We start from the raw sequence: 26441 nt of genomic DNA, 5'->3' as shown, positions 1-26441 counted from the left end.
ACCCCGAATCCGGGGTGCGTCAACTTCTTGCATGCCCATGTTCTTGGTGTAGTATAAGCTGTCTTGTCCAGTCTTGTCCCGGTGGATGAAGGCTTCGTCGTGTGGAGTCTGATTACGCTGCACTTATTTCAGGTTAATACAGCGGTTGTGGCGTTGGACAGCATACGAATGCTAAGCTGTAGGATCAGCGCTAATGGTTTCAGAGTTGTTGATGGTGGCGACGCATGCAGGAGGCTGTGAGCTCAGGAGATCGAACCGGATGTGTGTCGACTTGGTGGAAGCCAGGAGAACGCAACAGCACAGTAACTCTGTCCGCGGGACCTCAGTGCAACAGAAGATGCTCATACCGCGTACTGATTGCCAACACTGCTATGTTATAGCCAAACCTATCCACAGACATAGGCCATCCAGTCTTGTCATCTCAACTCGCGAACACAGCCACTCGGGGAACATTCATGTTCCTACATCAATCACAGTCCTGGTGAAAATCCAGCTCTGTCTCATGCGAAAACTACGGTAGCCCCTTCACAATTTGGTAGCTGGTACAGCGCGTATCTATGTGCGACATCATTTACGTAGTACGGCCTTTTGACGTTCCCATTCAACTACAGGTACATCACATCACGACTCTGCCATAAAATCCGAACACTTCCAACCCACAAAGACACACAGGTCATTTGCGGACGCTACCTACCATAGGTACGCAGATACAAAGTCTGGCATAATACCGGGTTCTGTAATGTAGGCCCAGTCGTCAGATGTACCGAGCCCGGAGAGCATCTATATCCACCGTCATGCCCTTCCCCCGAAAACGATTTTCGAGCGGTGGGAATGGCATTTGCGAAGGGTGTATAGACAACCTACTCTTCTGCCTTGAGGTCATGACTCATCAGGATATCGTAGGCTACAGACTGGGTATGGAAGTCAAGGAAGGACGTTGCTCCTGCCATCACACCATCTACTTGTTTCATCACCATGGTGCTGTCACCACGAGCGTCTGACATGTATCGTCACATACATATCCGGATCACATACGTGAAGCACGCTCTTGAGATCGCTACAATGCATGTCAATAGAGTGTAGGTACACATTTCGTTCATTCAAAGAAACGCTTCATATTTCTTTCGCGCGTGGTCCACGTGGCATACCTCGATGACTACCAAAAACACAGAATGTGCTTCCGAAATGGTATTGAGTACGCATGTCCCCGCTACCACATCTTACTCAACACAGCTCAACCATTTACGCTATGTATTCTGGCTCAGCACTACCCTATACAGCGACAGTGCCTGGACGTAATCGACAGGTTCGAGAAAAGGGATAATTGGTGTCCAGATTGTCGGTCAAAGTGACGCGAAGGCTTGAAGCTTGAAGCCAGAGGTGAGAGGATACGGGATGACCGGTGGCCTGGTGGCGTGAAGTGGTCCGGACATGGAGGTGATAGAGGTACGGACATATGGCGGGATGATACACCGCAGTAGAGAGGTTGAAGGTGAGTGGAGCTGCAGTGAAGGACAAAACTGGAGTGCAGTCTTCGAACACCATACCTCATTACTCTAACCTACCCTTACACCCATGCTCCTACACGTCAGCGAGACGAACACAGCTAAGCACAATCAGCCCATCACTGATCCTTCTAGGAAGGCTCAAACCACGTCTCATTGCGCCCTCTACCGGTCTTTGTCTGACAACCGGTGAAGCGATCATGCAAGCTAGTACTGACAGCGGTGCGGGATGAGCGCAATACTCGACCTACACGAAGGCACGGCTTCATGCGCGTATGGCTAAGTTTACGGTTGCTGTCACTCATTTCAAGTGTCTACCAAAGAGCAAAACTCTTACACTCCGGGCATGTGGACCCAAATGCCCAGTCAATCAATTCCTTCATCCCCGAAGAGGTTGTTGTTTGGGACAGCGACTAGGTCATCGCCAAACAAGTCGCAAACCGTGGGGGCTCATGTCATCGATTAAAACGTTGGGTTTGACGTCAAAAAGAATGACAAGAATACAAGGAAGCCCGATCGGATTGTGTACTACTCCGTTAATGAAGACAAGAAATACGAACCCATCAACTTCAAGGGATTCGATTTGCTTGAGCCGTTCAGCCACATCAATCTTGGACATGCACGTGGACCTGGTGGACTCCTATACATGGTGCTACACTACTTCCTAGAGAAAGGATGTACGCAGTATCTAACCTTCACCAAAATCGGCTTTGAGAATTTTGAAAAGGCATGTGCTGATGTAGCTGATGCGATCACACTACTGGGAGCTCGCCCATCAAAGCCAATCTTACTGCTCAGACCCGCATCACAATCATCAGGATCACCGAAAGATGATGACAATGAAGTGGACATGAAGATCTTCGTAGCAACGACAACCGGTACAGCCGCTACAGCAACAGGCAGTTGTGTTCTGTCAGCGACCAAGCGAGCGAGAAACGTTGAAGAAGACATTCCCGACGATCACAGTAAGCTATGCCACGCAATAGCGGACTGGATGTGTACTAAGATCGGTTAGGGCCAGCGAAGAAGACGGACGAAACTGAGCGAGCGAGCTTCATTGATAAGCTTCGAGAAATTGTGGCCAGTGACGGCAATCTCAAAGCTTCAAATGAGAATTTGAGGCGACAGTGCGCTTCCTGGGAAGCTACAGCAAAGTCTACAGATGAAAAGCGGAAGAAAACCGAACAACAGCGACATGCAGCTGAAGAGCAGCGCCGCGAGGCTTGAGCGCAGTTATACCAAACTGAAGCACGGTACAAAGCAGCTGAAGCAATGACAAAGGCAGGAAGAGCTGGCAACTCTGAAAGCGAAAACGACTGCGCTTCAGGAAGCTGTGAAGGTCAGAGACAAGCTGATCAAAGGAGAGGCTGAGATAAGAGAAGAGCATGACCAAAAGCAGAAAGATATGGAAAAGGAGCTTGAGTAGCTGCGGGGTTTCAAATCACAGATACTAGGTGTAACTGCAAGCCTAGAGGACGCTGTAAGTACCTAGTATAACAACTAGGCGGGAAGGATGACACGGATACGGAAGGGAGTTTGGATTTGGATGCACGGGAAAATTGTACGGAAATAGGAATCATGATCGTTTGAACATAGTCAATCATGCAAACATGTATAGCAACATGGGAAAAACTGTGAAGCCTTTAGGCTCAGTGACAACTTTCTTTACAATCTATAAGCGGGCTTCAAGAGCTCCAACAGGACGAGGAACTTCGTCGGCAGCATACAGCGGCATGGTGCCAGGTGTTGTTCGCAGCGCCTCCTCGATAATTGTTAAGGCAAGGTCAAGCTGCTCTTCTGTGACCGTGATTGGGGGTGCAAGTCGAAACACTCCCCCGAATGAAGGCATTGTCGCCAATTGAGCCCATAGCCCCATTTCGACCATCTTGTCGGAAACCGCTTTGCCAATCTCGGGCGCTCCGATCTTGGTGGCTCTGTCGCCCACGATCTCACAACCTGCCATAAGGCCTCTGCCACGGACATCACCGATGCAGCCATACCGTGACTGTAGCTGGCGAAGCCCTGCTTGCAGTTTGACACCAAGCTGCTTTGAGCGTGCACACAGGTCGTCCCTGATGACGATCTCGAGCACCTTGTCGCCCACTGCTGCTGGGAGAGGATCGTTGATGTGCGTTGTATAGAAGAGGAAGTCGTTCTCCTTCGCATGCTGAGCGATACGGTTGGACGTGAGAATTGCACTAAGTGGTATGCCATTTCCAAGCGTCTTACTCAGCGTTACAATGTCTGGCACGACACCTTCGTCTTCAGGGTGATGGGTGAAGGCGAACATATCGCCAGCTCTCCCAAGTGCGGTCTGCGCTTCATCAACAATGAGTAACATGTCGCGTACTTCGCAGTACTTCTTGAGTGCTTTCAGATATCCAGGTGGTAGCTCGAGCATCCCTCCGCTTGAGAGAATCGGTTCGACAATGACTGCTGCGAGCGAACCGCACGACTGCTTGTCGAGCAGATCGAAGCCATAGTTGAGTTCGGCCTGCCAGTCGTAAGATCCATCTGAGTGCCTGAAGATGGAGCGATATGAGTTTGGCGTCGGAAGTGCAAGGTTTCCAATCATATTCGGACCATACCCAGATCTTCCAGCATGATACTGTGCACCAAGAGAGGCGCCGGTCATTCCGTGCCAGGAAGCTGCTAACCCAACGATTTCGAATTTACCAGTGAAGAACTTTGCGAGCCGAATGGCTGCCTCGTTGCTTTCCCCACCTGTGCTCAAGAAGAAAGCTTTGTCGAGTCCTGCAGGAGCGACCCCTGTCAATCGCTTTGCAAGATTGATGACGGGCGGACTGATCATGCCGCTGAAGAGGTGATCAAGGTGTTGTGCATGGTCATGAATGACCTTGACGACTTCGGGATGCCCGTGTCCAATCAAAGTCGACATCTGACCACTTGTGAACTAATGAAAGGTTAATGCCATATCCCGTTGGTATAGTCCGTCCAAGCAAGTAGCAAGTAAACGTACGTCCATCATCCTGTGACCAGAAGCCGTCTTGAAATGTATGCCATCTGTAGATGTGATGATTTCTGGGTAGAACGAGGTGCCATAGGTGAGTAGACAGTCGTCTGCATCACGCTGAAGTTGAGTAGTGTTGATGGTAGTGTATAGAGGTGACATCGTTGCTGCAAGATAGATAGATTTCTAAGTACCTGCGATTCTTTGTGACTTCCATGGCTTCTTATATACGTATACGCACTGCTGCAATCATCAGCGACTGGACAGGGACGTTGTATTGCGATGATAAGAATATCGAGTTCGCCGACGGAGACGTGGAGTAGAATGGTGAGGGGGGCTCGACGCTAAAGGGGAACTCCACTAGTGCGTGAAGCTATTGGTTCATCGTGGGTGCACTCCCTTTCCTCGTCCCTTCTTGCTCCGGACGAACACAGCATCATGTACTCATCAGTCAGAACCTTAAGCTCCCAGTGCTTCTCGATTGGCGCGGTGTTACCATTTAGGCCACGTACCTCCGCAAATGTCGACGTCTTTTGACAGACCGTATGTTGAAGTTCCGGACCGATTGACACTCTTGACTAACGCTGTTTGTGGAATCCAGGTATCGCAGCCATAAAGTTCCAGCGTGTGACAATTGCCGCTACCGCAAAGTCAGATGCCTTCTAGATGTTCCAGGCCAAGCATGCAGGTGTTGCCGCGAGAGAAATGTGACCTGTAATTATGTATCGGTGGGGCAACTGGCAGTTGCGGAGCAAGACCAAATTGGGTAAGTCGATGAGTCGATGTAGCTCGTATGAGCGTGCCAGGCATAAGCTTGAGAACTCGTGCTTAGTGGTACCTGATTTGCTGATATACAATTTGCAGTACCTCAGCTAAGCGGCGAAGGTCAACACATGTGGAGGCTGGTATGAGGGGAGTTAGATCCCACATGCGGAACTCAGAAAGCCACCATGGTGTCACAGATACCTCTCCGATGGAGTCTTCGGTGATGATGGATCCTCAAATGGCCGAGGACATCACAGTATTGGAGCAGTACCTATCTCCAAAGCCCATAGAGTCTCAATCTATGGCCAAGCCGTACCGCACAGTATCGACCGCCTCAACAAATCCGATTGTCTACCTCACAGTTCCAAGGATCCGTAAAGGTTTAAAGGCATCAGCAGATCCTGGCGGAACGCAGAGGGAGATCATCGAGCAAGTCTTGAGCCCACATGCTGCTGAAGTGCGCAGGCTTTACTTTGATTACCTCCACCCGTGCTTTCCAATACTGGACGAGCAGACCTTTCTTCATTTGTGGCAAAAGAACAATAATCTTGTATCATCAACTTTGATGTGCGACATGTACGCTTCAGCGTTGCTCTACTGGCACAGGTCCGAAGTGCTCCGCCAGCACCCAAGACCCGATCTCAACTTCATTTGGAACAACGCGATCACCGCGCTCCAAGACGACTTTCTTGGCCCAACCATTTCTACAGTCCCTGCTGCTTTGCTAGACATGTTGGGAAGGCCTGTCAGAGCGGTGACTGGTAATATCGTGAATGCAGGAAGAGTCGTCACTCTCGCACAGAGCCTGGGCCTACACCGAGATCCATCTTCGTGGAAAATTACAGTACACGAGAAGAACGTGCGTATGCGTCTGTGGTGGGGTGTCGTCATACATGATCACTGGTCTAGTGTCGGCCATGGCATACCGCCCACCATCAATCCTAGGTACTACGATGTTCCGCCCGTTACTTCTGACATGCTCGCCTTTCCAACAATTCCGCAGTCGTGCCTCAACTCTGCGTCGACCTTTATACAGCTTTGTAAGCTCACGCAAATACTGGGGGAAGTTCTTCCTCATGTATATGCACTTCGACTGGACCTGGACGAGCTATGGACGTGCTTGAGGAAGACAGAGTACGCCTTGGACAACTGGCTAGCAGATTTGCCACCATCTCTCATATTCAACCGCCTTACAAGCGCTTCAAGTGTGAATGGAAGCAGCAACCTGTGGTTTGCGTTCTTGTCTATAAAGTTACTTACATGCCGCCTCGCGGTCAAGGCAACACTGAAAGAAACCACATCTTCGACAGAGATTCAGTATTGCCGACTTGTAAGTCTCCGAGAAGCATCATGCGCGACTGTGGACTTTGTCGCGTCGCTGCAGCATGCGCAGCTGCAAGAGTTTTGGCTCCCCTATACATCCTATCTCCTCGTTTCGGCTGCCACAATTCTGCTCAGATGCACAATTGAGTGTGAAGATCTAGCAACGAAAAAATCATGTATATCAAAGCTTATCGTCTTCCGAGACCGGCTTCGAACAGCTAGAGAAGAGTCCGAATGGGACCTGGCAGACTTCTGCCTCGAAAGGTGCGAAGAGCCGATACAGAAGCTTGCAGACGCCTTCCAAACTATCTCGTATTCGAGACAGGAAGCGCGTACCGAAACTATGGCGAGCATATCGCATGATAAACCGATAGAGGTGGGCATCGCGGATTACTCAGGAGATGAGCCCATCGCTTTGCCAGATCTATTCCTATCATTAGATACACTTGAATACCCTTGGGATAACCTCTGGGATACATTCGAAGCTTCATGGCCGGCATGAAATCAGCAAGAACTTCAATAGCACTAAATATCCCTACATCTCAAGATACCTCTTTTTCAATCACACTGAGTTCAACCCGAGCTTGCATTATCACGACATCTACGCCAACGTCTTCTGCTAGGGCTGCTGCCAGTACGTGTATGAGATGTACTGCATGAGATGGCAAGAAGGAGAATCAAGCAGCTAGTGGTGGAGAGTGAAGTAATTGCAGTGTGCAGGACCTTAAAGGCACTAGGAAATCCTTTGTCACGAGGCGAGAGAGTGCTAGGAAGTAATGTACGCTGTTGATGTTATCGCACGGTCTCGCTCTCAGCGCACATGCGAGAAATGACTCAGTAACTTTAAGTGTAAACTTTGGCAACAAAATAATGTGCCGGGTGCCTACTTAATTCATATTCACTCTTATCACAACGCAATTTCTTCTTGATATCCTCTTCAGAGCGGCAGATTACTCTAAAATCTGCCGCAACCGACACCTCTATAAATCTTGCCTAATCTGGTGTGTACCAACTCTCTCGCTATCCTAACTCTTCCCCAAGAATCTCACTGTTCGCTAATATTCACCAATAGCGGGCAATTGACTAGAAGATCTGCTACAATCGACACCGTGTAAACATTGCCCAATACAGTATATACCAACTCTCCTATTATCACAACTCTCGCTCAAGATGCTCATTAATCCCTTGACACTCACCAAGGGCGTCAATTTACTCAAAATTCTACTACAATCGATACCTAGTAAAAGAAATTGCCTAGTGTAGTATATACTAACTCTTCTGCCCTCGTAACTCTTTCTTAACATTCTAGTCATATCCTAAGTGCTTACCTAGAGTTTTAATTCACTGAAATTCTTACTGCATTCAACGATGAAAAATAGTTGCCGCATTAGGAAGGTACCAAGTCTCCGAGAGATGTAAAGTGTGCCAGTGTAGAGTGGGGTGAGGGTGAACGGGCTCGCAGCTAGTGGCGGTGAGCAGGCAGACAAACGGGCGACAGCGATCTTGCATGATCAAGCCCAGTATGTTCTTAAATATAGACAGATGCGATGTGTCATAGTTGGATGCAAGAATTTTTGTTAAGCAATCGCATTGGCATAGTTCTACGACATCACTCCCCTTCCCCTGCACCCTCATCCGCGCTCCTCCCTTTCTTTCCAATCTTCCCCGCACCCTCCTCAATCTCCAGCGCCAACCGATCCAAATAAAACTTCGCAATATCAGACGGCACATCTCTAAAAGCCCTAACAATCTTCTCCACATCCCTTCTACCATTCTCATATGCCTGCAAATCGCGATTGCCATACACATCCTTCCCAGCCGCATAGCCCTTGTCAAGGCCTCTCCAGAAGACATTGACTGCAACGCTGACGCCTTCGTCAGGATTTGCGGTGTGGCTCCACATGGGTGGGATGAAGAGGATGTCGCCGGGCTTGAGAGACGCGATATGTGGGTGTGTGAAGCGGAGTTTGGGGTCTTTGGAGGCGAGGACGTCGGTGTTGGAGGAGGAGCCACCGGGCGGGTAGTCAAGGTATTTGACATCCGATGGAGGGTAAAGATGGAGTGTCTTCGTGCCGCGGATCTGGCATAGGATGTTTGAGAGAACGTCGTAGTGCAGCCATAGAGAGACGGGTCCAGAGATGCGGAGTGGTGAGCTGTGTATGTTAGGTGTGATTGCGTCGAAGATCTCTGGTATCTTGAAGTCGGCTGCGATGTCTGGAAAGTCGTCTTCAAGTTTTGTAGGGAGCTTGTTTGGTTGGCTCGAGGATACAGCACGTAGGTACGATTTTGTGCCTTGCGCTATGCCGTCGAGAAACTCACCCGTAGTCCGTTTGACGTATTGGAAGTTCTTGTCCTTGAACGTCATACGGTCTGAGTTGCACTCATGGACCACGAGCTCCCGCTCAACACCTATCTTCACCTTCAGGTAGTCGAGTGTCCAGAGGTCTGTGCACGGGCCTATATCGAGGCCCTCGATGATGACTGGCTTTGCGGCCGCCACCAGCTTCTCAAATGCCTCAGCTGACTCAGAATGTATGCGGGGCACTTTTGCAGTCCGCAAGCCGGAGGTCTTTTTTGCCTTGATAGGCTGCCCTTTGTGAGGCACGCCTGGTGGCTTCGCTTGTGCTGTGCCGTCGACCTGAAGCGGCACCTTACGCCACATTCTCATACCTTGTACGCCAGCTTTTGTGACCGTAAGATATCCATCGTTCCAAAAACTGCCCATTGAAAAGCATACTGCCCCACCTCCTGCAATCACGAATTCGTCTCGGGACACTGCGACCACACCCATGCCGACGAGAAGTGGCCACGTCGAAGGCAGCGGCACAACTGGCTGGCGTATGTTGATCTCCGCGCTACTAGGCGTAAGAAGCAAGAAGTCTTCTGATAGAGAGTGGATCCCGAATTTCGAAACACCTCCAATCAGTAAGAGTGAATTGTCCCACGGAACAAGACTGGCACCTATCCGCGCATAGGTGGTATGCGAGCCAACTCCCCGAAGGTCATTGGTGCGGTCTTTAAAAGTTAGACGAAGTGTTGGTGTGATGGAGATGGTCCACTCCCAGACGTCCTGGAGAACTGTGCCGCTCTGACACATTCCGCCGACAAGCAGCCCCGAAGTGATACCTGTGCCCATCATCGACATCGCGGCGCCAAAACGTGGCGATGGATGCGGTCCGTCACCGTCGACGGGTATGCTGTGCCATCCGTTGTTGGCTGTCCAGAAAGTCCAGTCAGCCAAGGCTGTGCCGTCACTGGTCTTGCCACCAAATACTAAAACGCCGATAACCTCTGATACGTCAGACTCGGATCTCACAGGCACAGAGGAATGCCTGTAGCGAGCCGTTGCCAAGTCGTCGACCTTGGTCCAGACACCGTCCCGAGTGAGCCAGCAATCGTTGAAGGCCTGTGTTGGAGATCCACGCCCGCCAACGAGTAAAGCCTGTCGATCATCTATTGATGTGACGGTATGGCACATGCGTGCAGAAGGCCCCTGCGAAAAGGAAGGCTGAAACTTGAGTGCTTTATTGTCTTGTGTTAGTACATCCACACTGGACAGGCGTGTTCGCTGCCCTTGTCCTCCATGGATCGCAACGCCTGCCGCATCAAGCCTGAATACAGATGCAAAACGACGCGGCGTCAGCTGGTCATCTGCTGGGCTTTCAATATGGAGCAAATTGATCTCCTCGGCGCCATTAGTTTTTTCATCATGGTTTGTTGTGACACCCGTCCCTGATGTCTCAGTCGAGTTCCTTAGCTCCGCGTTGGATGCAACCAGCAAGAAGTAGTGTCCACCATATAGCGCAAACTCCTCCCATTCGTCAAACGGCTCGATGAGGTCGAGTTGCCGCCGGACAGCAGGAGGGGTAAAGGAATCGTCCGACCAGAGGTCCCACAAATTGCGAGCAATTTCCAGGCTTGGCCATCCGGACTCTGTAAATCGGGAACTATGTTGCTGCAACGGCAAATACCGTTCGATGGCGTGGATAGAGGCCTGCAACTTCTTAAAGTGGGCGAGCATGGTCTTTGCGAAGGGATGATCTGGGCCTTGAGGCAGATATTGCTCTAGTATGCAGAAGCGAGCTGCTCGTGTGAGCATATGTCACATTGCATGGTTTCATACGACTTACCGTCTTCAAGCGTGCTTGCCCAGCGGATGAGTGCGTCTGAATCCGCCACGGGCATGTAAGTGGCGGACACTTCTGCCACAAAGAGTACCGAAGACGAGGGAACATCAAGCTCGGCCCGCAAGGTCTTTTCAAGAAGGCCAAGATGTCTCAAGTCGCATCCTATGGCCATGTACCGGTCACTGCGAAGGTACACGGGGAGCTCCGATGAGCGCACTTGCGTCTTCAGCAGTGCATCTCGGAGAAGACCATTGGTCAGCATGCGGTCTCTCTTTCTTTCCATAAGCTGCGGATAGTCCACATCAACAAAGGTGACATGCTTCGTCAGTGCCGGATATCGATGCCAGAATTGAAAGGGCAGCGGGTCGCTTACATGTATGGTCAGTGAATGCTCAATTGCAAAGTGCAGAAAATGGACTTACTCACTATCCACACCCCAGATTCACAACAACTTTCGGCTTGCCATTGTCTTTCTCTAGGAATCGCAGCACGGCCTGCTCGATGGCGTGCATGCGAAGCCAATAGCCTCGATTGATGAGTGGATTGCGGCGCACGTATTTGGGCGCGAATGGCTCGTAATAGTCGGGTTCATTGCTGAAATAGAGCTTGGACACACATCGTTTGGAGACAATGCTGCTGTCGTTCGTCTGTGGTCAGTGTTAGATGGGGTTGATGGTTCATGCTGTTGTTGTGGCGGGCTGTTCTCACGTTCATAACATCGTCGTCTCTCTTCTCCCTCTTGGACCGCACATTGTTCTTGCGCTTTGTAGGGCCATTTCTGGGCTTCATCTTGCAGGTCGCAGACACTGTCGCGACGCAGAAAGAGCAAAACAGCCGGATTCGGTGGTGGATTTTCGGGCAGGAACAAGCGGGGCTAGGCTGATCCCTGCAGCAGGCAGGTGCGGATGGGGCTCTCGGGGCTATGAGTTCATCAGGCGGACGCGCATCACGAGCCTCACTCCAACCTCGACGAGAGCGTCGCCGTGCTCCCGTGACCAAGCGCAGGTACACATGTCACCGTCTTCGCATCAAACAAACACTTTCGTTGGGTAGCACAAGACGTCAATCGTACTCGGTCGCGCGGCGGTGACCCATGAACGGCAGGCCCAAGCTTCATTTGCCATCTCTAAACTCTGAGCATCTTGGTCTTGGTCGCAGCTGAATCCACGCCCGCCATGAACTTCGTGACGTTCAACCAGGACCACAGCCACCTCGGCGTGGGTATGTAGCAGCTCCATCCGCCAGGTAGCGAGTTCTAACACGGCGCATAGGTACCAGCAACGGCTATCGGGTATACACCACGGACCCGTTCAACAAGCAGTCCGAGTCGCGCGAAGGAGATGTATCCAGCCTGGAAATGCTCTTTTCCACCTCCTTGGTCGCTCTCACTCTGTCACCGCGCGTACTTCGGATTCAGAACACCAAGGTCAGCTGCAGAGAGCCCTATTTGCTGCCCCGGATGCTGACTAGGGAAAGAGGCACTCCACAATATGCGAAATGACCTTCCGCACGGCGATTCTGGCCATGCGGTTGAACAGGAAGCGACTGGTGGTGGTGCTGGAGTCGGAGCTTTACATCTACGACATCAGCAACATGCAGATGCTCAGGACTGAGAAGACATCGCCCAACCCGAATGGTACCCAAGACGCGTCGTCTACCCTCTTGCGCACACTAACAAGTCACAGCGATATGCGCCCTTTCCGCCTCATCCGAGAACAACTACCTCATCTACCCTCTCCCCACCAAAGCCGCGCCCGCTACCTTCCAGCCTCCGTCCCACGCGCCGCCCAAGTCGGATCACATAGCGCCGACAAGCGGAGAAATCTTGATATACGATGCGACCAAGATGGAGGCAGTCAATGTGATAGAAGCACACAACTCTCCCCTATCTTGCATAGCGCTGAACAACGATGGCACTCTGTTGGCGACGGCTTCAGAGAAAGGCACCATCATCCGTGTCTTCTCGATTCCGGACGCGCAGAAGCTGTACCAGTTCAGGAGAGGATCCATACCAGCAAGGATATTCAGCATGTCCTTCAACTCGACGTCGACTCTACTCAGCGTTTCTTCAGCGACTGAGACTGTGCACATATTCCGTCTTGGAGCGCCCAACACAAGCCGCAGCAACAGCATTTCCTCTGGGCCTACAACATTGCTCTCTACGTCGCATCAGCGCAGTAGTAGTCGAACGAGCGAAGATATATCCGACGAATTTGGAAGTAGCACAGCGGATATGGCAGCTTCGGAGCGCAAACCACTCAACCCGACTTTCGCAAGCATGATACGGCGGACCTCTCAAACAGTCGGCAAATCATTCGCGGCAACTGTGGGAGGATATCTTCCAAGTGCCGTTGCCGAGATATGGGAACCATCGCGCGACTTTGCCTGGGTAAAGGTACCGCGCTCGCCAAACGCGGCGTCAGCTGGACCTGTTCGGACCGTGGTCGCACTGAGCAACAACGGACCACAGATCATGGTGGTGACCAGTGAAGGGAACTACTACGTGTTCAATGTTGACCTGGAAAAGGGTGGCGAGGGTACGCTCTACAAGCAATACTCGTAAGTACAACTGACAGGTCAAATCATACTGGGCATCTGCTGACAAAGTCCAGGCTGCTCGAACCCAATGAGCTCGCATCGAGCAGTCTGCAAGACGTGCCGGAGTAGGACGCGCCGTGTGTGGATTCCTCTTGTGTCGCTCACTGATTTCCGGGTTTCTAGTACTCGATGCATTGCCTTTGGCGTTTGATTACATTACTTATTCCCCTCGGTTACAGCATAGCGTTGTGATGGGATTCCTTCCATATTGCTTTTGTATAGGCTTGTTTCGAATCCTCGCACGGCGGTCAGTGAATCGATGGTTTTTCTGTCCGCATCCAGCTTGGCTGAAAGTCGTGACGTCAATGAAGTGCCATGTTGTGAACAAAGTGCAGTGTTCAGCGTACAGTGTGCAATGGTGCGCAGGACGCAGAGTCAGTATGCCAGGCTGGTGAGGCTCGAGATGCATGCAGGCGCGGTTGCGTTCCGATCTGACAAGGATCAGGGCTGCGCTACTGGAGCTCTTCCCCACCTCTGACCTCATTGGCTCCCAATTCGTAGATTCGTAGCTGTTGCTGCCTGTGAGTGTCTCTACATCATTACTCTTGCCCTTGCTCTATCACACCATTTTACGCTCTGCGACCCAACTCCTCCCTTGAATTACACACGTTGCATCAAAACTCTTTCACATCAGCATCATCCCAGGGAACGAGCACGATGGTGCAAGACAATACAACGGGCAATCCGCTCAGCGCGGGTTCCCTCGCACTGTTTATGGCGACATCGCTACCCAAGGGCGATGGTCCCCAGCTTAAGAACGGGACGGAAGCTGTAGCGCTTGCAGTTCATGCGGGCATGCTAGCAGTGGGCTTCAGGCTCATTGGGCTGGGAGAAGATGAACGGATAGGTGAGACTACAGCCCCCACACTCCCCCCTTGACATGCTCCTCCTGCTTTCCTTTGTTGCCGCAGTGCGAATACTCAAGTACTCATAGAGGCGCATTCAGATGCAGAGGACCCGCAATCACTCCCCGCCGAATGGAACGCGTCAAGTTCCTACGCCTTCCGCTATGCGCACGCGCAGTCCGCCATGGAGTACCTCGTCAAAGTGAACCGACTAGGCAGCAAGTCTGTTGTTTACGGTCTCGCCATCGGCGACGACAAGACGACATACTTCGATGTCACGACGAACGACTACCTCTCCCCCTCGAACCTGCCTCTCACGATCCCGCAAGACACATCGACAGAAGACGTATCCAAGAAGCTGCAAGACCTCTTCATTTCCGCAGGGCGGTTGAATGACCTCGGGATCACTCTTCAAGATCTCCATCGTCCAGAAACTGGCGCCCGGACTTCAGAAGGCAGGCGCTGAGGAGAGCAATACCGAGCGCGACCAAGCTTCCACCGCAGACCGATCAGCCCCGCGGCGAGGTCAGCCCCCAGATGCGCGGGATCCCCCAAACGAGCCAGAGCCGGCACGTCCATATCCCTTCCAAGACCCGCTTGCGCGACCCCGAGACAACCGCCCGCTGCCAGAACCCATACCAGGCTTTGAAGACGAGTACGAGATCAACAGACCAGCCCGCGGCGGTCTGCGAGACGACCGGTATCCTGTCGGTATAGGGCACGATGACCTCTACCCGCCGGGTCTTGGGCCAAATGACCCTCTTCGACCAAACCTAGGTCCAGGAATACCGCGTCCAGGTGGTGGATTCGGCGGTGGCATGCACCCGACCTTCGACGATCCGCTGTTCAGAGGTCAAGGTGGAGCAGGAGGCTACGATCCCATGGCACCTCCAGGCGCAAGATACGATCCCATCGGTCCTGGTGGCGCACCTCGAGACAACCGTGGTGGAGGACGCTTTCCAGGTGGAGGTGGCTTCGGTGGACCTGGTGGCTTTGGAGGACCTGGCGGACGACCGCCGAACTCCTGCTATTGGTGGCTTTGGGGACGGCGACTTCATCTAAGGGCATACGTCATCGTTATCGAGATCACGACTTCACGCACACTACCGCGATGAATGTAGATATAGGAAAAGGTTGGGGGAGCTGTACCAAACGACCACCCACTCCTGAGCACAGCTCGAAGTGCTTGTGCAGTGTAAATCAATCAAATCATATACATGAAATGTTCTTCAGTGAATCAAGTAAACGTCATTTCCATTCTTTTAGCCCAGATGTATGAAAACGCCCGAGAGTCCGATGTGGCTTGCTTCCGGATGTCAAGGGTGCGAGTCAGGTCAATGTGTGACTGTGGGTAACCGTCGTAGAGAGAACCGTAAGACAGGTTACAAGATTGGCAGACCGTGCATGTATGCGTGTGAATAAGGAGGTTATAGATGATGATTTGTCCAAATTAAGATTGTTTTTACCATGGATCAACTCATTTTACTAGGAGTTGTGCTATTCAGAACATGGTCACGGGTCCCATGAGTCCGGAGGTACATACTCATGTCCCCGATGTCGAGGTCAAGCATGTAGACCGACTGGTTCAACTATCTTGCTAGTAAAGAAACTGCAGCGAATGCAGGCTGCCTGTTCGTTTACCTCACGCCACCTTGAGCACCTCTTCGAAGCTAAGAAAACATGTCTGGTACCGTCCACTTCCTTCCTTCGAATACAGAATCTCTCCGCGACCTTTCCTTCCTAACAGTCGTTGGAACTCAAACGCCCTCGCTGCTGAGTACGTTTTATGTTCGACCAGGCAATGCAAATGGAGGCGAAATCGCGTGCATTCAAGGTCTATCCAAAGTGGCGTGTTATAACGCCCAACTGGCTTGATGTGTGTTGAACAAGACTGTCGATGCAGTGCTGTTAAGGTTCGAGGCGGCTTATGCTCGCCTGATGGGGGCTACAAGGGGAGGCGAGGTAGATGGCCTTACGCCTCGCTGTATCTGTGATTGCTTGCCTTGATGTATGCTTGTAGACTACGCGCGGAGGCGGGGGAGATGGCTTTACGCCTCGTTGTTTGTGTTGTTGCTTGCCTTGGATGACGTGTTCTGGATTAGGATGTTTGGCAGAGTAAATGACGTGCGTTTTTACTGGTGGCTATGTATATCTGGATTCTCTGGTGCTATTACTATGACGTGTTTCGTGAAGATCGTTACTGGAGTATATGATCGTGACCGGAGATAGGAGTGTACCATTCATCCGCGGCTTTACAATCATGTCAGAAGATGCAGTGCTCCCACACACACACAGGCGGAACTGAATCTCCCCTGTTCCGTCTGATGTACGCCCTACACATGGAAAGTTCCGTCGCACGTGGTGCTATACCCGACTTCGACCTCCGATACCATAGCCTATCTAGATATTTACGGACGCCATACTGTTGGTGTGCTCATAAGCCTTGCTAGTTCAACGGGCGGTCGCTTGCCCTTGTCAATACCCATGGCACTGCCTTGCGAGCAGCCTTCCTAATGGGCCGTGGGGCGTAATGACCTCAAAACATGCTCTACACGATTTGTAGCGTTACGTCCGTCGTCCGTGCCAGCTGTTCGGGCAGTAGTTGTTGATTACCAGTAACCCAGGCTGAATATCTGGTAGATGTTGAAACATGCCACCGCAGTCACTCCCTTGAAACGAGGCTGAGTAGTACTTTGCTGAGACCGCAAACACTCGGTCCAACTTACCACAAATTCAACTTATTTGGCTATTGTAATTGGCTGACCAGCTTTTAATTCCCAGAAAAGCGCCCACTCCAACGGTGTTGGATTCGCATCCCGAACCTCTCGTGGTATATGCAGTCAGACCGTTGCTGCAGCAGGGCGTAAAGTTGGTGGTACGCGAGGCTTGATGGATCCATGGGTTGGTTACGAGATTGACAGTGATGAGCACAGGAGCAATCCTTGACCCCTTGGCCATGTTGTCGGTAACTCAAAGTCGAAGGAAGTAATACCCAGGCGATGGCGGGTCTCGATGTATTCTATGAGCGACGGACGTCATGGCCTAGGTCCTCACTCGCCCGTTTCCGTCACGAGACGGATCGAGTATGCGGGCGGCCGAAGGAATCATAGTTCGCGGGAGAACATATGCAGAACACAGCTTGATCGGTCAGTGAGAAGCTATGCATGGTGTAGTCGGGATTCGTACTTCTAACATCCTCGTAAAGGAGGAGTCAAGCCAGGGTGCGGCTTCTCGTGGGGGCCAAAATCGCGTTTAGTAAATGTTTTTGACCACACCTTCCTGACCATGTGAAAGAATCATCTCAGCCCCTGTATCTATTTGTAAACCATTCAGTGCTTACGATGGATTTACACGAAACTCCCCCACATGTGAGATGATGGTAGGCGCCGCGGCTGTTGCCGCTAGAAGCCTTACCCGCGCGGCACAGAGCTCTGCCTTACTTGATCCATCGGTGTCATATATACATAGAACAGCCGCGGAGTCGTCGCAGCACTTTTGCGTCGGAATGTGCTCTCTTGTGCAAGGCATCTTCGACCAGTGATGGATCTGCTTTGTTGACATGCTGTCCGATCAATCAGTCATTACACCGCGGTAGGGCCTTTGCACGTCTACGTGGTATGTATCGCAATGGGTCTTGCCTCGGTAGACTTGTTTCTTCGGGGAAAGCGGCGACCTTCTTCCACATGCTGTACATAGTGAGGGGGCCAATCGTGTCAAAGCTCAAGACGCGTTTCTTTCCTCAACCGGTATGCTGCTCGCTGAGTGGGGCACGATGCAGTAAATGGGATCCAGATCAATTGCACTCAATTGCTAGAGGTATTTGCGTTGGGTTTGCGTATCGCCCAAATGGCTATGGGCGGTCCTGACGCGCGCAATTGTTTCTGCGCTGTGGTTTCAAAGTGCGATCTCCAATCGCACTGTTCAAGCTTGTGTAGCAGGGGTGCGTGTACTTGTGGGGTGTGTGGCCTTGGATGTTGACGTGTGAAGACACTAACATTCACTTGTCTGTACATCTTAGTGGAGGGTAATTGTTCGAAAGCCCCGCATGGGCTTATCAAGCTACTGCCTTAATGACAGACTTGGGCGATGCTTTGTTGGTTATGGGGGCCATCTGCAGGGTGTGTGCTGATCGTATGAGCTAGTCTTCGCCCGGCGCTTAATTCACTGCCACAAGGGGACCGGCACAGCCTCAACATTTTCTGTACTTTGTACGCTAGTCCATATCCCAAGGTATACCCGAGTGTAACAGTCCTTGGATGGTGGTATTCCAGGCTCATTCATGCGGTCTTTGTGTGGGGAAGGTCCTTGTCCGAAGTAATGTGCTGACCAAGGGCTGTCTTGTGCTCGTTCTAAGAATGCACGTTTGATCGGCGCTTGCCGACGTTCATCAGTTCTGCCTGACCACGTAGCGCATCTTGACGCCGGCTCAGTGCTTGCCGAGCGGTTGACCGGTAAGATGCAGCCTTGCGATGATTGAAAGCGCCAGTTAAGCCTGCTCTGACCACGACGGTGTCTGATGTCATCGTCAGAGCCTCGCCTGTTCCGCATCCGTGAAGGTCGAAGGGCCTACATACCATCCAGTATACCAATACCGGCGAGTCATGTTAAGGAGCGTGAATGTTGCCTCGATTGCCTCGAGGACCGCAACGCAGGGTTGGCCTGGCTCAGATTCGAAGCGAGACGTCCCACATACAATAGAATCCAAGGCATTTTGATGGTATGATCGTACGGCTTCTGTAGGACAAGGCGGCAGACTTCCATTTCGGCATTCGCTGCCTTGGGATCTGAGGAATTTTCGCCGTTAAACGGGCCATATTTGCCGCCGCGGCGCCCATATCTTATCAGGCCCAAGGCCGAGCAGCGCGTCAGATGCCGCCGAACCAGATGTTCTTCGAGTATCACTAAAATTTCCGACGCCTGATCTATTTCTACGCGGTGCTAGGCATGAATGCGTGTGGAGGCGTGAGGAGATTGCTCGTGAGAAGGAATCAATGCAACACACTTCTACAGACAGGAAACGGGCAGTGAACCATGCTGTCGGTACACTTGCCGAGATCTACTAAACACATCGAGACGCTAGTGGTGTCAGAAGCGCTCTTGCTCATTGCGAAGCTGCGTCTCGGGATCTCCCTTGAAGAATCATAATATTGTGAATGAATCGAGTAAGCGGCTTGATTTTGGCGTTTCTGGCTCCGCTTCGATGACTTCGGGACGCGCGAATAAGCGCAGCAATTATCACGCCAGCTCTGGCCAATCGGAACATTGCCAAGCTCACAATAATGAACTACGGATGCTCATTTACCAGGTCGCTGGATTTCCAACGGAACAATAGCGACGAGGCTGGCCTCAATGGGTCAGGGGTCTCTGTTTGTGGGAAGACAATCGTCCGCTCCAGATTTGCGCAAAATAGTTATTGCCACGGCTACTTTGCATCGATTCTTCGGCGACATGAAAACAGTGTGATCGTATAGGATAACCATGTCGCAGTTACAATCCTGCGATACTCGGATGTTCGCATAACATATGTGCCTGGTATACTGGAAAGAGTCGAAAAGAGAATGTGCGGTCGTGCAATGTTGGAATTTCCACGAGCTTGTGGGCGGTCGGCTTTAGCTATACAGCCGTATGAACTATGATTGCTCCGCTCGGGGAGTAGGGAAAGTGGGCCTTTGTGCGAACGATCTGAACCCTGTGGCTATTTGAGTCCTCCTGTACGTAGCCTGTCTCAAACAGGTAGGAGCGACAATGAGCGCCCGTCCTATGCCTAGTATCGCAGATATCGGCTTCTCTAGCCTATAGGCAGCTTTCATGATTCTCCACCATGCAAGCATGTCGTTCCTTTGCTGAGGGGCAGTTTCGTCCGTTCCGTCCAGCCCAACGGTTACCAAGTACATCGTCGCGCTATCAAATGCGCGGATTTGAAATTGTGACCGTCGGAATCGCTAAGCTTGCAGGCCGTGCCGAAGGTTTAGCATCTATCAACCAACGTGTTGCAAGCTGTGTGAACCAAGAGGTGGTACTTTTGCGATCTTGGATGTTGCTTTTTGTTTTGTGTCAATTGCATATGGTGCATTTGAAAACACATATGAGACGCTAAGGAGGATCTGTCAGATTTCTGCCGCGCTCTGACTCGGACGAGATTTGTAGCCTGAATCGCTTAAATGTGACGACGTTGGCTTTAGCTGCGTCTGTTTAACGCGAGCTAGGCGGCCCTGGCGCAGATCGCGCTTATCTGGGCGCCAGATCGCGGCAAAAGACCTCGCTAAAGCGCCTTGCGTTTGCAGCGGATGCACCGCGGCTGTGCTGGGGTAATCGCGTCTCTCTTGGACGACTCACGAGAAGTAGACGCGCTTCTACGCTTATAGCCTTCGTGACACAAGACGTCTCTTCAATGCTCTTTGGGACGCTGACTGCACTACGTTCACGTGGCCTCAGCGCTCAATCATTCCCAGCGCCATGTGAGCGGGAATCCCAGGCCCGGCGCGCAGATACCCAGGAATGTTAGAATCGGGCGTAAGGCACGCCACCGCGGGTGCTCGTTCTTCTGTGGATAGCAATCCGACTCTTTGTGGTCGATTTGACCAGCCTGGTTATGCAAATTAGAGGCGGGCTTTTGTGATTCTTGAGATCATCCCCAATGAAACGATAGGTGCCAACTGGAAAACCGATCAATACCTATATGTACACATGCAATGTCAGACCATATGATCTTCACCGCGCAAAAACTTCTTATATTGTGAGCTATCTTGCTCGTTTTGCTAACATTAGCAACCATTGCGATGAAATGAGACGATATCTTGCGAGGTGAGGGGATGGGGAAATTATTGGCGGCCATGGTTCAGTGGCGCAATTTGGAGTCGCACGGAAGTTGGAATATACAGTCTGAGAACTCTTCTGCAGTCTACTCGGCCATCAAGAGACTTGATGACCACATACCTCAAGTAGAGATCGTCTCATAAAAACTAGTACGTAAACCTCCTTCATTTGACTGCTTACAACGCTGCACAACATGAGTCGGCGCTCGTTGCATTCTCGCAAGTACTTGGTAATACCAGTTGCGCAACGCTCATTGGTGGGTAATGTACCCGATCCGTACAACTCGAATGAAGCCTTCAAAAGCCGGACTCGTACTGCTACAACATGCATAACACCAAGGAAGAATCGGTAGTCTTGTAAACTAACACTGGTGTGTAGTCGAAACAGCATTGTAGAACCCCGTGTTGTGATCAAGTGTGGCACACTCCCGCGTCTCTGGTCGTTGGTCGCGACCTGAGTTGCTCGTGGTCTGCATCACACAGAGCCCAACTCTGAGTCGGTCGCGATCGAACATGCTGTTGTCACACTTGACTAGGAGTACTCGAACGTAGCACGGAGCAACCTGCTCAGGAAGATTACCAAGGATGGAACCACTCACAACGGGTACTGATCACCTACAGATGCCCGCTGCGTAAGCACGGAGCAACTTCTATAGTGCTGACGCAGGGTTGTTGGGAACTTTCACCAATGAGATGGCAGATGCATCTTCAGCCCGAACGTATGATTGCCCCTGCAGTTCTGTTGTGTCACTGTGAAGGCAGTCTGGGGACTATTTGCGAGAGCATGTCGGCGATGCGCATCGGCGACTGGTGCCCCAAGAGCCCTTGTTGGGTGGGTATCGTTTCACTTGAGCAATTCTGTCTGGGCATGACCGGGGCGATCTGCTTCTCGATCTCGACATCCCGCGGAGGGTCGAGTGGATTGCAATGCCGGGCATGCAGCACTAGTGAGTCTTGGAGCTGGAAGGAACCGTCGATGCGAGCGTCTCTCGCATACCGTGGAGAGTCATGTGATCGTGTAGCAGCGTCTCAGCCGATGTGGGACGCAGAAACTGTAATCATCCGTGAAAGTACTCAAATTGTCGCTTGGGTTCGGGGATGAAGCCGGAAGTTGCTATTTGGATGGGGGCTGAGTCTGCAGCTGTGGCCTGGGTTGACCCGAATTCCTGGATCTTTAGGCAGCAAACGCACACCACTTCCATGCCATAGACGTGCAGGTTTGTAGCCGAGCAAGTCGAGGCTGCTACGCGCATCATTAAACGGAACATTATCGTTTTGGCCAGGATCATCTGCTGTAGTGGGAGGTAGCAGTGACGTGGGAGCCTTAGTGCTTCCATGTGCACGGGGCCAGGTCAACCGACGTGGCTCGATTAAGATAAGACGTGGCCCACTGTCCAAGCATTAAGCGCCCACCAGGACGCTATGGATTAGTCCAGACAAAGATGTACTTGGCCTGGAAACGTAGTGAAGGAGGGCGCGCTGTCGCTCGCGAGCTGCCATGCAAGTCATAGACTGGTGATCCAACTTAGGACAGCAACAGCCGCCGTCGAACTTCGCCGCAGGAGAGGTGCAGGTCGAGCCCTGAAAAGGACTGGAAGTAATATAACCAGCGAAGGAGGGCTGAGCGTGTAATTACTCCAGAGTGGGACCGTTGGTGGTGTGGAGCACCGCGCCGCATAGAGCGTGTGATTGACGAATGGTGGGTAAGCGCGATGTGAATCGCTTGCAGGTAGCAGGGATTTAGGCGCCCTCATGTTAATTCGCGCAAGCGCCATGTCGACCCTTGTTGTGCTACGGCATGATCCCCGTAAGACCCCCGTCGATGCGCGGTTGTACAAAAGACGTTGTGGAGACCGGTCAACCGTGAACGGCACCCAAGGATCGATCAAGGTGGCGTGTGCCAATCTTCGCCCAAATCCATGCATACATCGCATACCGTACCAGTTTTGGCGTCCGGTAATTAGGCGCAAAGCGTCTGGGTAAAGCAAATTTGATGGACATGTTTAGTGGACGGGAGTGGGTGGTGATGCACTTCAAGAACAATGAAACTGGAGATATGGATGTCACCGCCAAGGCGCCAGGATGTCATGATCACTGTGGGGGAATTATTGGGAGCATGTTGGATCCAAAGCAGTACTATACAGTAGAAACAGCAATGTATGACTCTTGTTGAAGCCATTCGTAGCTATGCGTTGCCGCAAACCTATCTATTGCACCCAAGCTCGGAGAGCGCTCCATAACGCCGTGTATGCACAGTTCCATGTCGGACACAAATTCGCAAGCAATCAACAATATACACCCACGCTTGATCTTGATGTGATCAGAATATACCACAATTCGACGCGATTACCACCTATAGTCCGGTCGCCGGTGCATACCCATCGTGTCGGAGCTGCGTGAGCACCCGCGAATCTGTGACAGGTACCTGATTGCGCCGGGTACATCCATCGTCCTCGTGTCTGGGTGTGATATTAGTCTCGCGGCTGTGGGGATCAAGTCTGTCAAAGCTTACCTCCGCAGCGTGTCTTTCCGTGGAAAGCTTCTGGAACAGCGCGAACATTTGTAAGGCCTGACCTTCTGGTGAACGCTTTGATCATGGCGCGCAAGGTCCGTCTTTCGCCTGAACTCTTGCGAGCAGCCCTCGACTGGACAAGGGTTCTCCTTTCTTCGGTTGGGCTCGTGAAGCAACATGTGTTGATTCAGATTATATCGCCTTTTGAAGCCTTTGTCGGGGCATGAGGGGCAACGGTATGGAGCGTTGGCAGGGTCAGTGTGTCTTCGGTTACGGGCGCGCTCCGTTGGTACGTTTATAGACGAGTAGTTGGACCGAGACTGATCTCGTACAGTGCTGTCCTCGGATGTTTCTCGTTCAAAGGTTCGGTTGTTGTAGTCGTACATGGGCGTTGACTCTAGCTTTGGCACTGGATGAACTCCATACGTGTGCTCATACGAGAACACATCGGAATTGAGCCGCTCGGGAGCTACTGTGAGGGATGGGTTTCGCGACGAAGACAACCCACGCATATCTGCTGGTTCAGCAGCCCCCCATCTCATCTCTTGAGCCCAACCGGGATACTCGACCTTGACTCCAGGAAAAGCTTGCTCGGACCCGTCATGTGAGAAGGCCGACATTTCGCGTGTGCACGATGACAGCGAAGACCGAGGCGAGTTGTGAGCAGACGCCCAAGGTAATGGAGAACGGGTGACGGGATGGTCGAAAGCTCCAGACGTCCAAGGATCCGCGATTGTATCAGTCATTAGTGGGGAGACACCAGTTGACATTTGTGGGTTCCAGTTCTCAGAAGGCTGTGGAGATGGAGGTAGACCACGTGGAAGCGAAGTGTGATAGTCGTATAGACCAAGGCCTTCAGTGTATTTTTGTTGACCGTCGTGGCGGTTTGGAGAGGGGTATGGCGATTCAAGCATGGATGAACTTTCCGATTGCTGTTGGTATGGAGAGTTGAAAGGAGGTGTAGGTTGGTCCGGGTACCGCAACATGATCAAGGAATCCAGTGGAGGAAGGGTTGTCTTGATACGTTGCACAAAGAACTAGATATTGTTTGGCCAAGTCGAAGGAGAGGGGTGTGCAAGAATAGGTCGATGTCGAAGACTGAAAAAAGAAGCTGCAGGGCGTTCCAACGCGGAATATATCTGCGTGATGTAGGTTGTGGGGACTTGCAGCAAATGCTGTATAGAACGTCAGGTCTGAGCACTGCGGCAGTGTCTTCTCAATTCGGTACGTTCGAACAGTGGGCTTTTGAACAGTGAGGCAGATTCCCAGAAATCGTACTAGACAGGGACAGCATGAACATGGTGAGCTCGAGCCGCATGGGCGGCAGGCGCCAGTTAGCTGCATGGGGCTGGGGCCGTCTGACGCGGAGGGGGAGAAGGCCAGGGTATACACAAGCAGAGTAGCGCAGTGCAGCATGCAGGCACCCCTGCACGACTGGATGGTGGCGTGGGCCGGGGACTTTGAACTAGACCCAAGCTCTCGGGAAGGTCTCAGCGGCCCGAACACAAATCAGATTCGCACCGGCTGCAGCCTGAGGCGCAGGCAGACGCTCAGAGTGGATGCATCCCTGCTGCAATGGCGGGCTTAAGAAAATCATGCCAATTTGAATGCCGTCGTTACCTGCATTAAGATGGTGATGCCGTCGACATTTGCTCACCTGCTAGCTCGGACGCTGTCGAGCGCGTCGGATACCGAATGTCAGTGGCACATGCGTCAAAGTATAGATGCTGTGATGAATTGGATAAAGCGGATTTCCATGAGTTTTATCCGGTGTTGGTTGATCCCTTAGCAGGATATGCCTGTATACTACGAGCGGCTGGAAGCGCCGGCCTTCAAGCGACCACAGTCGCTTCGCGCTGCTCTTGAAGCTGCGATACCAATTCTGTGAGTTGCTCAACCTGCCTGGTAAGCTTCAGCACCAGCGTTTTGAGTTGTGGATCGGGCTCGGTTGGCCCCACTCGTGTGTGAGGCCGACTTGCTTGCTGCATATTTCCTGGTGAGTTCGGCGTCGCTTGCGAGTCTGCCAACAGCAGGCGAGGCGTATTGACGGCTAAGCGGAGAGGCTTCTTCGACGGCAATGGCGTTTGGGGTCCGCTGAGAGACATTACCCTAGGGTCACGCCGGTGGGCATCGGCAAGCTGTTCGTAACACCAGATTGCTGCAACAAAAGGCAGATGCGTCACCTTCAGTAAAACAATGCGGGCGCTCCTTAGCCGCTCTGATGGTAGGACCAGCCGAAATGGTCTGATACACAATGGTATGAGGTTCTGGACGACAATCAGCCTTGCACTAGGTCGCATGAATATTCTAAACGCATGGAAAGCGCGGAAAATTCCGCGGCAAGATTTTGAACTTTGTATGGTGCTGTAAGCCTGAGCGGCACAACGAGGCTCAACAACCGTGTCATGACAGGACACCAGCCACAACGCTCGCCTCAGGAAGGCACTCAATACCAGGCATCACCCAGCAGTTGGCTCTGGGATGATGTCTGCCATCATTCAAGCGGGCTATGTTAGCCGACCAGACCAGGTGGCCGGCGCTTAACTCTGGTTTCACAACTCCAAAAGCAGAATGAGACGCGGAAGGGCTTACCAAAGGAGGAAGAAAGTACGTCAGTCGATTCGACGAGGACGCCTCAAGGACGTATACAGAGTATATGAAGAGGTACTCGTCGCGTGCATGATCAAGGACCTGGAAAATGAATCAGCAGACGCCTTTACTGTTGACTGACAAAGGACGAAGCAAGCTGTAAACGTCGAAATGAATCTTCATCTCCACGGCAGAAAGCCGGCGACCCCGTACAGGCTGAGTGTGATGTGACAGTTTCGCACTAGACGCGGATGGAAATGAGGCAGTGTTGGCTTTGCAAGACTTTGCGTTGACTTCTTGGCATGCATGCGCTGTGTTGGAACGAAGCACTGAGAGCCAACAGAATTTCCTTTCCAATACGTACCTTGCTGAGAGAATTACTCAATAATGA

General features: G+C 51.9%; 9 protein-coding genes across 9 annotated transcripts; 5 read left to right on the top strand and 4 right to left on the bottom strand.

Annotated features, from left to right (window-relative positions):
* Positions 1–1863: 1863 nt before the first annotated feature.
* SNOG_14039 (hypothetical protein) lies at positions 1864–2732 on the top strand (the record flags this gene model as incomplete). The annotated part of the gene is made up of 3 exons (XM_001804186.1): positions 1864–1959; positions 1996–2470; positions 2521–2732. 3 exons carry the CDS (start codon positions 1864–1866, stop codon positions 2730–2732), a joined length of 783 nt encoding a protein of 260 aa, XP_001804238.1.
* Positions 2733–3177: 445 nt separating this feature from the next.
* Positions 3178–4638, bottom strand: SNOG_14038 (hypothetical protein; the record flags this gene model as incomplete). Its single annotated transcript, XM_001804185.1, has 2 exons — positions 3178–4419; positions 4486–4638. 2 exons carry the CDS (start codon positions 4636–4638, stop codon positions 3178–3180), a joined length of 1395 nt encoding a protein of 464 aa, XP_001804237.1.
* A 558-nt stretch (positions 4639–5196) lies between these two features.
* SNOG_14037 (hypothetical protein) lies at positions 5197–7066 on the top strand (the record flags this gene model as incomplete). Its single annotated transcript, XM_001804184.1, has 2 exons — positions 5197–5242; positions 5439–7066. The coding sequence occupies 2 exons, from the start codon at positions 5197–5199 to the stop codon at positions 7064–7066; spliced, it is 1674 nt and encodes a 557-aa protein (XP_001804236.1).
* Positions 7067–8173: 1107 nt separating this feature from the next.
* On the bottom strand, positions 8174–11480 carry SNOG_14036 (hypothetical protein; the record flags this gene model as incomplete). Its single annotated transcript, XM_001804183.1, has 4 exons — positions 8174–10605; positions 10695–11059; positions 11127–11338; positions 11400–11480. 4 exons carry the CDS (start codon positions 11478–11480, stop codon positions 8174–8176), a joined length of 3090 nt encoding a protein of 1029 aa, XP_001804235.1.
* Positions 11481–11866: 386 nt separating this feature from the next.
* SNOG_14035 (hypothetical protein) lies at positions 11867–13254 on the top strand (the record flags this gene model as incomplete). Its single annotated transcript, XM_001804182.1, has 4 exons — positions 11867–11912; positions 11963–12117; positions 12162–12327; positions 12377–13254. 4 exons carry the CDS (start codon positions 11867–11869, stop codon positions 13252–13254), a joined length of 1245 nt encoding a protein of 414 aa, XP_001804234.1.
* Positions 13255–13977: 723 nt separating this feature from the next.
* Positions 13978–15390, top strand: SNOG_14034 (hypothetical protein). Its single transcript, XM_001804181.1, has 2 exons — positions 13978–14136; positions 14224–15390. The coding sequence occupies exon 2, from the start codon at positions 14527–14529 to the stop codon at positions 15247–15249; it is 723 nt and encodes a 240-aa protein (XP_001804233.1). The 5' UTR covers positions 13978–14136; positions 14224–14526; the 3' UTR covers positions 15250–15390.
* A 424-nt stretch (positions 15391–15814) lies between these two features.
* SNOG_14033 (hypothetical protein) lies at positions 15815–16009 on the top strand (the record flags this gene model as incomplete). The annotated part of the gene is made up of 2 exons (XM_001804180.1): positions 15815–15911; positions 15933–16009. 2 exons carry the CDS (start codon positions 15815–15817, stop codon positions 16007–16009), a joined length of 174 nt encoding a protein of 57 aa, XP_001804232.1.
* A 2474-nt stretch (positions 16010–18483) lies between these two features.
* Positions 18484–18895, bottom strand: SNOG_14032 (hypothetical protein; the record flags this gene model as incomplete). The annotated part of the gene is made up of 2 exons (XM_001804179.1): positions 18484–18700; positions 18828–18895. 2 exons carry the CDS (start codon positions 18893–18895, stop codon positions 18484–18486), a joined length of 285 nt encoding a protein of 94 aa, XP_001804231.1.
* Positions 18896–23302: 4407 nt separating this feature from the next.
* Positions 23303–24447, bottom strand: SNOG_14031 (hypothetical protein; the record flags this gene model as incomplete). The annotated part of the gene is made up of 2 exons (XM_001804178.1): positions 23303–23408; positions 23462–24447. The coding sequence occupies 2 exons, from the start codon at positions 24445–24447 to the stop codon at positions 23303–23305; spliced, it is 1092 nt and encodes a 363-aa protein (XP_001804230.1).
* Between the last annotated feature and the right edge of the window lie 1994 nt (positions 24448–26441).

This window comes from Parastagonospora nodorum, assembly GCF_000146915.1.
Source record: "Parastagonospora nodorum SN15 chromosome Unknown scaffold_29, whole genome shotgun sequence".
NCBI classification, from domain to species: domain Eukaryota; kingdom Fungi; phylum Ascomycota; class Dothideomycetes; order Pleosporales; family Phaeosphaeriaceae; genus Parastagonospora; species Parastagonospora nodorum.
Note: the sequence above shows the minus strand (reverse complement) of the source record. Positions and strands in the feature narration are given on the sequence as shown.